The 15,764-nt window shown below is 23.0% G+C and overlaps 7 protein-coding genes across 7 annotated transcripts; 5 read left to right on the top strand and 2 right to left on the bottom strand.

Moving 5' to 3' along the window:
- Positions 1-2,063: 2,063 nt before the first annotated feature.
- Positions 2,064-6,162, bottom strand: EHI_139960 (Rap/Ran GTPase activating protein, putative; the record flags this gene model as incomplete). Its single annotated transcript, XM_644446.2, has 1 exon — positions 2,064-6,162. One exon carries the CDS (start codon positions 6,160-6,162, stop codon positions 2,074-2,076), a length of 4,089 nt encoding a protein of 1,362 aa, XP_649538.1. The 3' UTR covers positions 2,064-2,073.
- Positions 6,163-6,276: 114 nt separating this feature from the next.
- EHI_139970 (Ras GTPase-activating protein, putative) lies at positions 6,277-7,770 on the top strand (the record flags this gene model as incomplete). The annotated part of the gene is made up of 1 exon (XM_644447.1): positions 6,277-7,770. The coding sequence occupies one exon, from the start codon at positions 6,277-6,279 to the stop codon at positions 7,768-7,770; it is 1,494 nt and encodes a 497-aa protein (XP_649539.1).
- A 462-nt stretch (positions 7,771-8,232) lies between these two features.
- Positions 8,233-10,233, top strand: EHI_139980 (uncharacterized protein; the record flags this gene model as incomplete). Its single annotated transcript, XM_644448.1, has 1 exon — positions 8,233-10,233. The coding sequence occupies one exon, from the start codon at positions 8,233-8,235 to the stop codon at positions 10,231-10,233; it is 2,001 nt and encodes a 666-aa protein (XP_649540.1).
- Positions 10,234-10,514: 281 nt separating this feature from the next.
- EHI_139990 (protein kinase domain containing protein) lies at positions 10,515-12,845 on the top strand (the record flags this gene model as incomplete). The annotated part of the gene is made up of 1 exon (XM_644449.2): positions 10,515-12,845. One exon carries the CDS (start codon positions 10,515-10,517, stop codon positions 12,843-12,845), a length of 2,331 nt encoding a protein of 776 aa, XP_649541.2.
- A 93-nt stretch (positions 12,846-12,938) lies between these two features.
- Positions 12,939-13,511, bottom strand: EHI_140000 (uncharacterized protein; the record flags this gene model as incomplete). Its single annotated transcript, XM_644450.1, has 1 exon — positions 12,939-13,511. The coding sequence occupies one exon, from the start codon at positions 13,509-13,511 to the stop codon at positions 12,939-12,941; it is 573 nt and encodes a 190-aa protein (XP_649542.1).
- Positions 13,512-13,725: 214 nt separating this feature from the next.
- EHI_140010 (uncharacterized protein) lies at positions 13,726-14,399 on the top strand (the record flags this gene model as incomplete). The annotated part of the gene is made up of 2 exons (XM_644451.1): positions 13,726-13,835; positions 13,907-14,399. 2 exons carry the CDS (start codon positions 13,726-13,728, stop codon positions 14,397-14,399), a joined length of 603 nt encoding a protein of 200 aa, XP_649543.1.
- A 53-nt stretch (positions 14,400-14,452) lies between these two features.
- Positions 14,453-14,965, top strand: EHI_140020 (uncharacterized protein; the record flags this gene model as incomplete). Its single annotated transcript, XM_644452.1, has 1 exon — positions 14,453-14,965. The coding sequence occupies one exon, from the start codon at positions 14,453-14,455 to the stop codon at positions 14,963-14,965; it is 513 nt and encodes a 170-aa protein (XP_649544.1).
- Positions 14,966-15,764: the final 799 nt, after the last annotated feature.

The raw sequence follows: 15,764 nt of genomic DNA on the forward strand, positions 1-15,764 counted from the left end.
AAATTTATCTTTTATATTTGGATTTTATTATTATATCATTGATTATCATTTTTATATTTATTTATCATTTATTCTTATTATCTTTTTTTCTATATTCTATATCATATATTCATATCATTTTCATTTATATTTTATCACTTATTATATGTTATAATAACATAACACATATGATTGAATATATAATAAACATCATGTTTAAATTATACATATAAATAATAAATATAAAAAAGAATAAAATATTTTTTTTCAATAAAACAATATTAATTATTTTGAATCATTAAATTAGACACTTATTATTGAATATTTCTAATTTTTACATTAAAAAATACACTTTTTATTTCTTCTTTTCTTCTTTTATTGCCTCTTTGTGTTTTATTATTTTTATATTCTTTCTTCTACTTTATTTTTATTCTTTTATATATTTATATTCTTTTTATATTATTTGTTTTTCGTTGTTTTTCTATTTCTTTCTTCTATTATTTATCAATTTTATTTTCATTTATTCATTCTTTTTATTTCTTTTTTATTAATTCTTGAGTATTGTATATTTCTTTATTATTTCATTTGTGTATTATCAAAATATATGTTTTATTGATTTTATGTTGAACAAAATATTAAATAATTCAATATTTTCATTCTTAATTATTCATTCTTTATTCTGAAATGTTGTGTATATTTATTATATTAAATGAATATGATGAATGAATATCAATATTATTGTTTATTTGATTTTAAAAAATAATAAATGAATATGAAATAATGAAATAATGAAGACAATGAAATGATAATGAAATAGAATAATCTAATATTGAATAAATCAAATAAAGAATATATTGAATATATCATTATTGTTACTTTATTATTTGTTATTTCAATTATTAAATATTAATAAATTATTATTCATGAATATTTAATTGATTGATATTTTACATTTTCATTTTATTTAATAAATGAAATATAAATAATAAATGAATGAATAATAATTTAATATATGAAATGATAAAAAGAAAGATAAATAATAAAGAAATATGATGTATTTAATATATAATATAATTTATTATCAAATAAAATAATAATATCAAATGATGATTTATTTTTATTTCAAAATATTTTGCATCAATAAAAATGTTGCTAAATATTTTGCATCATTAATTTTTGCATCATTAATTTTTGCGCTTTTTTTATTTGTTTCAATAAAATTTGCATCCTTTATTTTTTTCATTCTTTTCTTCTTTTATCATCTCTTTTGTTTTATTACACTTTATCTTCTTTCTTTTTATATTCTCTCCTTTCTACTTTTATTCTTTCTTCATCATATCAAACTTCTTACTTTCTTTTTATTCTTTTATATCATTCATTCTCTTCTTTTTCAATTATTTCTTTTTTTCGTTGCCATTCCCAATCATTTAAGTTTGTGCGCATATTCTATTTCCTTGTTAATTAATTCAAATTACAAAATATTATAATATAAAATGATCTTCTTTAAAAGAAGAGAGTGAAATAAGTTCATTAAGTAAGTGAATAAAATTATATGTATTGGTAATTCAATATGACCAACTAAGTTTTCTTGAATCAATTAACACTTATTAAAAGAATAGTAAAAAATTGGTTCTATACACAAAGTACTAATAAAAGTATTGAAGAGAATGCAGTTATTAATAAGAGACAATAATCAACATTATGATTGTTATAAAAAGATACATTCAAATTTTTTGGATAAATTATTGATTGTACTCTACTAATTTTCAAAAGAATTAAGAAATAATTGAAGAAATATATAAAATGAAAAACAAAACAATACTCTATTTAATGTAGTTGTATATAATGAATAAATAAAGTAATATTTAACAAATACAGAACTTAGAATAATAATGCACACAATACTAATTATTTTGAAAGATGATTCTTATACGAAACTAATTAGTTACTCCAATTTGTTTGAGAATAGAAAATAGAAACAAAGAAAAATAATAAATACTAAATTAATAAATGAATAAATTAATAGAGGAAATGTTTTAATAATAAAAAGAATCAAAACCAAGAAGAATCAAAAGTGAACATAACAATAATGCATTAATTATTTATTATTTCATTGTTCATGAAATAAATTTGGTTTTCATTATCAAAATAATTATTTGTTTCTGTTTTATTAGACTTAATTAAATCATGAATAGCTTTTCCACGTTGAATAAATGGTCGAAGTACTTTATCTGCCATAAAGGTATTATGAACAGCTCTACTAGCATTTAAAACAGTTTCACGAACTAACTTAGCAATTTCTTGGAAACAAACAATACTACCAGTAACTAATGGTCCAAACAATGGAATATTTTCTTTTCTATAAATTTCTATAACAATTCCATATTGATGAGGTCGTAAAATAATGAAAACATTACTAAATTGTGTTACTATTGAACTAACATCAATATTTTGATCTCCTTCAACATAAATTACTTGAACAAAACTACTAAACATTTGTTTTTGTTTTTCTTGAATATTTTCTACATCATTACTCATTGTAGCTTCATTAAGTGAATTAAAAATAATTTCATCTCTCCATGTTCCATAATATTCAATTCCTTTCTCAAAGGAAACAGATTTAAATTCCCAACTTAATGCATTTTTAAAGCTTTTAAATCCTTCACTAGTTTCTTTATTATTCAAAGCTTCTAATAAAGTTTGATTTCTTTTAACATAATATAATGCAACTTTATGTCCTTCTCTTAATGGTAATTTATCAATTTGTTTAATTGCTAATTTAAATTTATCATTTATTTCAAATGGATGAATTGAATGTGCAATTGTTGGTAATGCATTTACTTCAATAATTTGAGAAACAAATGCACTAATATTTGGATTTGTTTCTTTATGTTCTTTTTCTATTTCTTCTTCTTCTTTTATTACATCTCTTTTAATAGTATTAATAATTTCTTCTTCTTTCATTCGTTCTTCTCCAAATAATTCAATTTCTTTATTTAATGATTCAATATCATACACTTCATCTTTTTGCCATGTAAGAATATCTTTATATCCTTCTTCCATTTCATTTAAAATATTATGTAATGCTCCATCATTTTCAAAAACAGTTTCTTTAATTTCTCTCTCTTTTAATTCAATCATTAAGTCTTTCCAGTCAAAATCTTTTATTTGTTCTACTTCAGAAATACTTCCCATCTTTAAACTAGATTCAACCCATATTGGTTCAACATCCCAACTCCATCTTCCTAATGCATCTCTTATAGTAATTCTACATAACTTTTGTTCATTCTTATTAACTTCAATCTTAGTTTCATTTTCTTTTTTCTTCTCTTGTTGTTGTTCTGTTGGAAATTCAGTAAGTAAATTCTCAATAAGTTCTTCTTCTTTTTCTGAATTATTCTCTATATGAATTTTAGTGATAGTATATGGTTTACTAATACTTAAAATTCTTGACTTTCCAACAACAAACCATGCAGAAGATGTTGTTTCTTCTGGTCCACTAATTCTATCAATTCCTTTATTTCCAAAAATTCCATAATGATGAAGAACTGTTTCAATAAATAAATCAGCTCCTTCAGATGCTCCCATTTTATTATTTGGTTCATTTTTTATTGCCAATGCTATAGTTATAGAATCAACTAATTTTTGAATTAATTCAGTTGTTAAAGAATAAGAAAAAGAAGAAGGACCTCCAACAAAGAAGTCTGATAATGTAAGGAATATTGTTCCTATAGTTTGACTTTCTACTTCTTTTTTGATTATAATATCACACAACATTGAAATTATAAGTATTACATAATCTTCTGGAATATAAATACGAAGTAAATTAATAGCATTTAAAACGTTATCAATCACATTTACATTTTGGTTTGGTTGAATAAGATTTATAAGATTAATTACTAATTCTTTAAGATTGTAATCTTCGGTTTTATTGATAATAATTGTCTTTTCAATAAATTGTTCAATAATCCAAATAAAAGTAATAATACCAGTAGATGTTTTCATCTGTTTAATACCATCATTTATTACTTCTGAAATAATAGAGTATAATGACTTTTCTAATGTAAATTGTTCAATTACTTCTTTAGAAGAGAAACAAATATTAATCATTGTTGTTAAGAGTTGATTCATTTTCATTTCATTATTTCCATCAAGTCCTACCTTTTTAAAAGCTAAGAACATTTTAAAAAATTGTGGAATTAATATTTCACTTCCAGGTAATTCAACACTATAAATATTATAACATCTAATTAAAATTGTTTCAATAACTTGGTTATTATCTTCTAATGAAACTTCATTAATCATTTGATAAAAATATCCATATACTTTACTACTTGTTTTTGGTATTTTTCTAATCATTAAATCACACATAGAACCATATAATAAACATTTTTCATCTTCATTATCTGTTCTTTTTAATGCTTTAATTAAAAATGGTAAAAATGTATCATATAATTGAATTCTTCCTTCTTCATTAAAATCATTATTTGTTTCTCCATATGAATCAACAATAAGTAAATATTCTAATGTTCTCATAAGTACTTTACAACAATTTAAACGTGCAATTGGTTCTAAAGTATCAATATCTTGAAACATTTCATTAAAAATATTCCATAATCCAAGAATGTCTGTTGTAGTAAAGTTAATAAGATATTGTTTTAATGATTCATCTTCAGGAATTGTTTCTTTTTCATCTATTTTACTATCAAATTGAATTAATTCAACTGTTTTTAATTTCATCATTTGAAGTTGAATTGGTAAAGGAGGTTGTATAATTTCTTTCTTATGATAATGTTTATCAATTAATTCTTTTGTTAACTGATTAAATTTTCGTTCTATCTCTGCAATAACCATTTCTTCTTTTAAAAATGGTTTTAATCTTTGTTGAAGTTCTTTCCATTCTTCTATATTTGATTTATTCCAATAAATCCAAACTACAAATAAACAATCAACAACTACTGTAATCAATAATTGTGTTTGAACTCCAACTTTTTCAGGTAAAAAGCCTAATGTTCCTTCTTCAACCATTTTAACCATTTCTATTTTTAATGATTCATTAAAATAAGATTGTTGTAATGATAATAAGATTGTTTTGATTAAATTTTGGATTAAAATCTTTACTTCTGGTTCTTCATTTCCTTTATTTTTAATAAAAATCTTCGTGATTTTTGATATGATTTCTTTTTGAAATTCAAGGAGTTGACTTTCTGTTGTATTTTCTGTTTTTAAAAAGGAAGGATCATTGAAAATGAAATTAGTAAAATATAATTGAACAGCTTTTGTTATTAGTTGATGTTCAATTACATCTAAATCAATAGAAATATCATAAAAATACATTAATAATTGTAAAAGATTATTATGATATGGTGTAATAGCTTTTAATAATGTAGTATTTGAAAGTGTTTTAATAATATAATCCAAAAGATCTGTTGGGATAGTTTTATTTGTATATCCTGTTTGTTGTTTAAAAGTGTCAATACAATAAGTTTTACAATAATCAGAACAAATATAAGAAAGTAACTCTTTAAATAAAGGATAAAGAATTTCTGGATTATTAGTAAGATATTCAAAGAAGATATCAAGTAATCCATATGTTTGTTGTTTTGGTTTTGTAGTATCATTAATTTCTGAATGAATAGGAGTTGGAGTTCCAACAGGAATATGAGTACAAGTAAGATGAAGTGTTATATTATTACTAAATCCTTCAAGATTTAAAGAACCAATAAATAATTTAGGATATGTTGTTTCTTCAGAAACTGCATTTAATTTAACTAAAATATTCATAAATGATTTAAACATACTTTTACGCATAGGATATGGTGTTTCTACTGCTAAAAATGTTGTTAAAATTGAATTAATTGGTTCAAGAAATGTAACTTCACTTGGAGAATAATTTTCAGCAGCAAAATCCATTAATGTTTCTACTATTAAGCAATCTTTTTCTGTTAATGGTTTTTGTTTTTTATATAATCCTTCTAATGCTGGTGGATATAATGAGAATAATCCATGAAGTAATGATTTATGTTCTTTAAATATTTGTGCTAATTCTTCTTTTTTGTTATTCTCTAAAAAAAATAAAATTGCTTTTTGTCTACTAGATGGTTCACTTTTTCCATCTAATATTGTTTGTTTATGTTTCTTTAATTTTTTCTCTATGTCATTAAGTTTTTGTTTACTCGACATTTCTTCTTTTTACTTCAATTAATTTTCAAAGTTCTTTTTCTTTTAATTTTTTCTTTAAAATTTTTTTTTTCCTTTAAAATATTTATTAGAATTTATAGATTTCTCACTTGTTAAATGAAACGCTTCACAAATGTTGTTCGTAAAAATGAAAACAGTTCACCACAACAACCACAATTAGCGTTTGTTAGTACTGATATTTCTAATAATGAAACACAAAACAATAGTTTTATTTTTTGGGAAATAGCAAGGATGTATGACTTTTATTTATTAAGACTTCTTATTAGACATTCTTCAGCAACAGTAACTGAATTTTGGGATTCTATAAGAGATTTATTAGAAGAATCAGGTCAAATATATAGAATATTATCAGAAGAATTACAATATGAAATATCTAATACAAGTGAAGAACAATTTTTACTTCGTTCTAATTCAGGAGCAACTCATTTATTATCATCAGTGATGAGACGAGATTTAACTTCATTATTAGAGAAACATATGAATCCAATCATTCAATCAGTTAATCATATCACTGATCAAATCAGTTTAGATTCAAAAGATGATAATTACACGAAAAGTATTACTACTTTATCTGAATTATTACATCTTCATTGTTCTCGTTTTCTTAGTTTAGGTAATGATTTTCCACAAGGAATTAAATATATTTTAGCTACTTTAAGAAATGCTGTTTCTGAAAAATTTCCTGATAGTGCAATTCGTTCAATAGCAATTATTATTTTCCATAGATTAATTACTCCAGCATTAGTTTCTCCAGCAAATTATAATTCATGTTTAATTGAACCAACAGAAAATGCTAAGAAAATATTAGTTATTTTAACTAAAATTTATCAATCTTTTATTCCTCAAGGAGAAACTCCATTAACTAATCCACAATTAATTCCTTTTAATACTTATGTTGTTTCTATGTATGAATCAATGAATAAATTCCTTGACTCAATTTCAATAGAAACAGAATTTCCTCATTTACATCGTGCACCTATTTTATCAAAAGATGTTTTAGATCATTGTTATAAAAATATTAGTGATGTTATTAATTCAATGACATCAGTTGTTCTTTCTAATCTTGTTTCAAGAGCTACTGATGATAATAAACTTATTTTATTAGAAAATTTCTTTGCATTAATTTGTACTTCATGGGATAAAGAACCTTTACATAAACTAATTAAACCAAAAACTCTTCAATTATTTAATGATGAAACAGATGAAAGTTATCTTAAAGTTGCTGAAGGATTTAAACAAACCATTTTAAAGAGAATTAAAAAAATAGATGAATTAAATGATGAAATATTCTTTTTAAGAAACCAAATAGAAGAGTATTGCATTTCAAAAGGATTAGACTTTGAGAAATTTATTGAAGATTATAATCCTTTTAAACCTTTACCACCTCCTTGTTATACAAGAGAACGATGTGGTTTAGGATTATTAGAAACAGAAGAAAGTAATGAAATAGATTGTAGTAAAGACGTTCGTTCATCACTTTCTAGTAGTGTTTTGTCAAATGAAGAGTCAGCTTCAATTCTTTCTGATAGAACAATGAAAAATGAAATAACTGAATCTTCTAATCAAGGAGAAATGTCTCAAAATGAATAGACAAAATAATGTCATTTTTCTTTCAAAATGATATTTTACTTTAGTTCACTCAATAACACATTTTTATTATTTATATTACTATTTTGTTTTTAGCTAGTATTTACTATCAAAATATTATCATAAAGATATAGTAAAGAAGTTGAACTAGAATCTATAGAATTGAACTAAATATTTTTTATATTAATAATTAGTAAAAAACTTGATAAATAAGGATTTAAGAAGTAAAAAAATAAAATAAAAAATAAAAAAAAGAGAAAATTCGAAAAGAGGAAAAATTCAAATTGACTTCCAAAATGTTCTTTGAAAATTCACATTAAAATAGAAATCTTAGGTAAATAAGATTGAAAATAAAAAGAAATATAAAAAGACATAAAAAAGAAAAGTGAAAGGAAAAGTAAAAAAATAAAAAAAACAAAAGACATATAGTTTTATCAAACTTGAATTGAATTTTTTGTTCTTTCAATGCAGAGAGATAATCCAAATAATATGAAACGAATAAGAAGAAAAATGATGTCACTAAATATTCCAACAAGACCATTTTTATTAACAGAAAACACAGGATCAATTATTCCAACATTAAGTGAGATTATTTTAGATTCTTTCGGTAGATTTGAACAAAACTTTTCATCTCAACAAGAACAGACACCAATTGCTCTTCCACCTGTTTTAGCAAGTAAATTAATTTATCGAATATCAAATAATCCAAATGCAAGTGAATCAGATTTAAATATTATTCTTTTCAGAATACTTTCTTCAGGAACACCATTACAAGTAATTGATCTTCATCATACCCATTTATTAACTAAATTTACCTGTATGAATTTATCACAACTTTGTAATAATGTTTCTATTACTACACTTAATATTTCATATGCAACTGGAATTTCATCAGAATCATTAAAAGTATTATTTAGGTCATTTAAACAATTAAAATATTTAAATACTGAAGCATGTGTTGGATTTGATGATAATGCATTTATTTCATTATTAACTATTCATCCACCACTTGAAGTAATAGTTATTTCTAATTGTCCAAAAATTAGTGATAAAAGTGTTATTGAATTAAAGAATATTAATTCATTAATATCATTTAAAGCTAATAATATTCAATTAACAATTTCTAGTATTTCAGTACTTCATGGACTTAAAGAAATAGAGTTAATGGGAAATAATTGTTTAGATGATCAATGTTTATTAAAAATATCACAACTCAATCCTGATTTAACAAGAATATGTTTTGGAAATAGTAGATTAAGTGATGAAGCACTTCAAAGACTTCTTCAACAATTAAATGGAAATTTAATTTCATTAAATCTTTCAGGATGTACAAGAGCTGGACCAATGACATTAGCACAATTATTTAATTCACAATTTAAATTAAAGTATTTAAATCTTGCTAATTGTTTTGGAATTAATGGAGATTCAATTTTAGAGTCATACCATCCTATGTTTCGTTCAACTCTCTTTCGTTGGTTAGAAGAAATAGAATATCTTAATATTTCTGGTTGTATTCGTCTTTCAGAAGAATTTATTACTACAACGCTTATTGCATCTCCACAATTAAGAAGTTTGATATTAGATGATACTGCTGTCACAGATCAATGTTTACAAGAATTTATTCAATCTTCTATTACTTATAATCAAACTGTTAGAAGATCAATTCATACACCAGGAATGAAAGTTCATCCTTTAACTTTATCACTTAAAAGATGTATTAGATTAACTGATAATGCATATACAAATCTTTTTCAAACAAGAGGTGTAGATTTGATATCACTTAATCTTTCTTTTTGTAATAGTTTATCTAGTTTATCATTAAATGTATTTAGTTTATATTCAAATACATTAACAAGTTTTTATGCATCAAATAATGATATGATTTCAGAATATAGTTGGTTAAAATTTATTGCTTCATGTCCACAATTAAGAGTATTATTTTTATCAAATAATAGAGGAATAACAAATGAAGTTATTAATCAAATTAAAATATCTTGTCCTTTAATCTCCCATTTAGATATTTCTTCATGTCTTTCTATTAATCAATTTGTTATTCCAATATTATGTAAAATGCAATCATTAGAATATATTGATATTTCTTTTGATGTAATGATTAATGAAGATGGTATTATTTCACTTGTAAATAGTTTAACTAGACTTTCTACTTTTTGTATGCAAGGAATTGCTTTTAAACAAAGTTATTTATTCACTGAAGAAGCTCAATGGTTAAATTCTTTAAAACTTAATTTTATTCCAATGTGTGGTGATGATGTAATGAGAAATATTGCTTCTTATTGTCCATTATTAACTTCTGTTGAACTTCGTATGTGTAGTGGAGTAACTGATAATGGAATTGAAATGTTATTACAAAAATGTACTAAAATATCTCATCTTGTTCTTGGTGGAACTTCTATTTCTCAATTTAAAATGATGGAACTTGTTGGAAGAGGTTTGTTTATTGCTTAAATTCACCTTCTTTTTTTATGAATTTCAACAGATGTACAATTTAATCCTTTGTATTTATTCATTTGTCTTTTTTTTTATTTCTTTCTTTTTCATTATCTAAAAGATTCAAATAAAATTTTCTATTCTTTCTATTCTATTTTTTAACTTTAATTTCTAATTAGAAGGAATGTTGTTGTTAGTGATGATTCTTTTACTTGACTCTTTTATGAAATACTCTACCTTTTGTAAAAAAAAAAGAAATTATTCAAATGAACTATAAATATTCAGTATTTATTTATTGGATGAGTTTAATAGAACAAGTCCAATTAAGAACAACAAAAAAAGAATTAGTAATAGTTAATGAAGAGAGAAATATAAATAATGAAGTTAATTTAACTTTTCTTCGATACAATACAACGAAAAATCCATTAATTTGTGTAGTTATGAAATCACTTATTGAAAATGAATTAACTCAAACTATTCATTTTAGAAAAGGATTTAAGACTATAGATATTATTCAAAATTCTCCAATAACTTGTTTATTAAATGAATTTATTAAAAATGAAAGAATTAGTTTTGAGACAGCATCTAAAATCCCATTATTTGAATGTCTTATGTCAGATATCTTTCAATTCATAATCAAATATCATTCATTATTACCAGAATTAACTATTGATGATTTTTATTTCAGTAATATTCATAATAAAACTTCTGTTTTTGGAGAGTTTTATTTTCTTTTTAGACTCGAATCACAAACAACATTATATTTTCTTTCAAAGAATCAATTAAAAGAATGTTTGGAGAAAAAAGAGTATGGAGAATGGAACAAAGAAACATTGGATTATTTGTGGAAAAAATATGTAGAATCTAAAAAACCATCTTCATTAAATTGTAATAATTTAAGGAGTTTCTTTCAATCAATTAAAAGAGCAATAGAATTGAAAGATATGAAATTAAAAAGAAAAACAAATGAAAAACTTCCTTTGTATTGTGATTTTGATTTATTTTTGGCAAGAATAAGAAAGACACAGAAAGTTGAAGAAATACTCCAAGACAATTTCATTGTTAAATGTTTACAAAGAAAGATTCCATTCATTATTGATAGAAAATATATTCAAATTGATGATGAAAGAAATGAGATTAATCTTCAAGAATATTATCCATTAATAATAAAAAAGTTCAATGATGAATATATATTTTTAAAACACATAAATAAAATTTATAAAATTGATGCTAAAAAGTATTATATAGGAAGTGGTGGATTTGGTATTGTTTTAAAAGGAAAGTATTTCAATACAAATGATTGGATAAATCATGCATGTATTTTATCAACAAATAATCCATCAATTAAAAAGAAATGTGAATTGTGGAAGAAGAAAATATTGAAAGAAAATAAATATCAACAATATGAAGATGTTGCTATAAAAATATTCACTTTAAAAGATAAAAATATCTCATTAAAAGAAGTTAAAATGTTAACTGCATTATATGATATTCCTTGTTTAATTAAATCATATGGAATAGTTCATATTGTTACACATTATCAAGAGTATTATCAAAATAATTCAATAGATGATACTTTTGATAGCATTGCAACAATAACAAAGTTATATAATGAAAGTACATTAACAGAATATGTTACAAATGAATTAAAAAATGGAAAGAAACAATTAAAAGAAAGAAATATTGAAGAAATGATATTTATGATATTAGATATTATGAATGGAGCATCTGCATTAGGAAGACTTGATATATGGCATAGAGATCATAAAGGAGATAATATATTTGTATATAAAAAAGAAGGGAAAAGAAGATGTGTTATTGGAGATATTGGATGTGCCAGATGTATAACAAAAAAAGAACTTTATTTGGATATAAAGAAAACAAATATTTGTAGTTATGGAAGAGGTGATACTAGAAAAGATAATGACATTTATAAAGTAGGATTATGTCTTATTGATTTTCTTATGGAAAATACAAGAATTGATGAATTTATAACAAATATACTTGGAATGGGAAATGAATGGGTTATTGCAGATCAACTTCTTTATGAAAGAATTAATGAATATATTAAACAATGTTCAATTATAGGATGTAATCAAAAACAAAAAGAGTTTTATGAATTATTGAGAAGAATTATTCAATATTGTATTTCAAGATATAATAGTAATCAAAATGATAGTCAATATAGATGGGATATTTTTGAAGAATATATTGAAGAATTAAGAATCTTTTGTAAAAATACATTTAATTTAGAGTATTTATCATATAAAAATTATCAACAAATTCATAGTTTATGTATTACAATGACAATGTTATGTTATTCTCAAGAAGTTAATATTTATCAACAATGTTATCATCCATTTCATTTTGATTCTATTCTTAAATTAGCAATACAAAATAAATATAATGAATTATTTTATTCTCCTCATCATTTCTATATTTGTGTTTTAGAATTAATATGGTATGTAACAGAAAATAAATGTGATAATATATTTATATCTTTAATAATGAAATTATTATATAGTATTGTTCATGATGTATTTCCAATATATTTTATAAATCATCCTTTCTACTATCAACAAGCTTCTACTCTCCAACAACTCTTACAATGTCTTTTAAATGAAAATTAACTTTTCTTTATTTCTTATTTTAATTATCTCATAACCAATTAAATCTTTTTAAATTAATTAAATAAATTGAAATGAACAGTGAAAAACAATATATTAAAAAGGATTAAGAATATCTAATTCATTTTCTTCGTGTTTTATTTTCTTTCCATTATTATCTTTATTTTCTTCTTTTTTTCTTTTAATTCCTCCTTCATTCATATAACAATCAATCTTTCTTAATAACTTTTTTGTTGTATTTTCAGTTAGAAGAATATCTTCTTCTTTCTTCAAATTATATTCTTCTTCCATTTCTTTTTCTTTTTTTATTTTCATTTCTTTCAACTCAACTTGTCTTTCCTCTTTTCTTTCTAATTCTTTCTCTGTCCGGATTTGATATATTCGTTTTCCTGTATTTAAATCTCGGCTCATATCATAATAATCTTCTGGTAAATTCTCTTTCTTCTTTGATTTTATTTCTTTTCCTTTTAATAACGCTCCAAATCCACCTTTCCCTCCATGTGCTCTTATTATTAAATCAAGAACTTCTCCATTATGTCCTTCATATTTTAATTTCCCATTCTTAATTAAATAAAAGTATTGTCTTGGAATATTGAAGTATTGTGAAATAAAATCAATTGTTGTTCCTTCGTTAAATGAATGAATACCATGATAGGTTACTTGAAACATAATGATTTAGTTTATTGAGTTTCTTTAAAATAACAAAATTTATTTTTCTTTATTTTTTGTGTTTTTCTATTTCTAAAATAAAATAAAAAAAAAACACATTTTAATCATCATTAAATTTAAAATTGTGGGATAGATAAATTTTCGTTTCTTATTTATTTCAGGAAAGAGAAACAAAACCATCTCAGAATTCAACTGCATAACACTTAACTACTAAATGGATAACTCAGATAAAGAATCAGCAACACCACTACTCATTACATTATTTATTATTGTATTGATTGTTAGTATTCTTACTGTCATGGTTAAGATATTAATTAATTATTTGTTTGTTAATTCTTATGTATCTTCTTTCATAGTCATTCTTTCTATCATTTTTTTTTCACTCATTTCCTTAGAAAAACTCAACAAACAATTGACCGAAGTTATATCATTAACTCTAGAAGAATTAGTGAACCAAGAACAATCGTAACACAATTTTCTTCTCCTTCATGTTCATCATCATTAACAAACTCTCTCCCTTCTCAAAGACTTAGCAATTCATCATCACTTCAACTTTCTTCAACACCTTCAACAACTATCTTACGTCCTGATGAATTACCTCAAGTTCAACCAGTATATTATCTCGATGAGAATGAAGACAACGAAATTGACAAATATTACAATCAAGGAAATGATTATAACTCTCAATTCCTTTCAATGTACTACCAGAACTTAAACACATTCTCTTCTCCTAAGTCTAGTCAAGATCGTACTGTTTCATATTCAATCGACCCATTTACTCCTCATCATCCATCATATAGTAGAAGCAGTTCTTCTCTTACAAAAACATGTAATCGACCCATTACATCAATTAGTATTTCTCCATCATCTTCTGAATTTATCAATTGACTGATTTGTGTTTTGTATATCAAAGCTTTTGAGAAAAAACTGAAAAAAGCATTATGTCTGGAAAGAAAACGTTTGACAAAAAACCGAGAAAGACACATGAAACGTCACGAGAGAAATGGCACCGAAGAACAAAATATTACGCACAAGGTAAAACAAAAGAAAAGATTGAACAACTGAAACAAATGAAGAAAAATGAAAAGAAGATTGAGAAACTTATTGCTGAGAATGCCAACCCTAATTCATTTTATGACAAATACTTTAAAGGAGAGTTAGATGATGAGATGGAAGAAGAAAACAATGTAGGATTTAAAGAACTTATCAAAAACCAAGAAAAACAACAAACTAAAAAAACTATCCAACAAGCAAGAGAAGAACGAAAAGAAATAATAAAAGAGAAAAAGAAAGAGTTGGAAGAACAAAAATTGAACCAACTTGAAAGAGAGAAAAGAAAAAAAGAAAAGTTAAAGGAAAAGAAAATTTTACTTCAAAAAACTAAGAAAGGTCAACCAATAATGAATAATATAATGAATAAGTTATTGAAAGATATTGAACATCAACAACAATAATTTGAATGATTTTTTTTTATTGTTTTTATTAGTTTGGTATTATGGAATTTAAAAAAAAAACTAAAAAATACAATACGTCATAACTTCTCTTTAGAAATATAAAACCATAAATCAAATATCTTTATTCAGAATATCCTTTTCTATACTACAATTTATTGTAGTAATATTAGTTTTTCTAATTTTTGTTAAACAATTTATTGGTTCTATTGTTCTTTAAATTGGAATAGAGTTATTCAATGTGTTTTATAATACTTATTCATTATACATATTTTCTTTTTCAAAATAAATAATAAATTGTCCTTTAAAAGAATGTTTTGTTTTGATTAGTGTAATATAATCAATAAAATAAAACTAATATAATACAAGACGTTAATTTGATATGATTTTTCTTGTTTTTTTTTTAAATAAACAATAGAGTATAGTTTTATTATCAGATTCTTTTATTTGTTTCTATATACATTTAGAGTATTATCTATACTTTTATGATATTTTGATTTTAGGTTTGATAACAAAATAGTATAAATATTAACGATAGTTCAAATTAATTATATAAGTGTCGATTCAATTTATTATCGTTTTATTAAATAAGTTTATACTAGTTTACAATGTTGTAATTGAAACAAATCCATATTATTAATTAGTTGAAGTAATAACTTCATTTGATAATATAATATTTGAATTTACTATGATTTCATTTTGAGTTGGTATTTGAATTGTATAATTAAAATCAATTTTTTATACTGTACTTATTTTATTGTTTTGCCATGAGTATTATATTTCGTTTTATTTGAATAATATT

The sequence above is a fragment of the Entamoeba histolytica genome, genomic scaffold (assembly GCF_000208925.1).
Source record: "Entamoeba histolytica HM-1:IMSS scf_1104750518433 genomic scaffold, whole genome shotgun sequence".
NCBI classification, from domain to species: domain Eukaryota; phylum Evosea; order Mastigamoebida; family Endamoebidae; genus Entamoeba; species Entamoeba histolytica.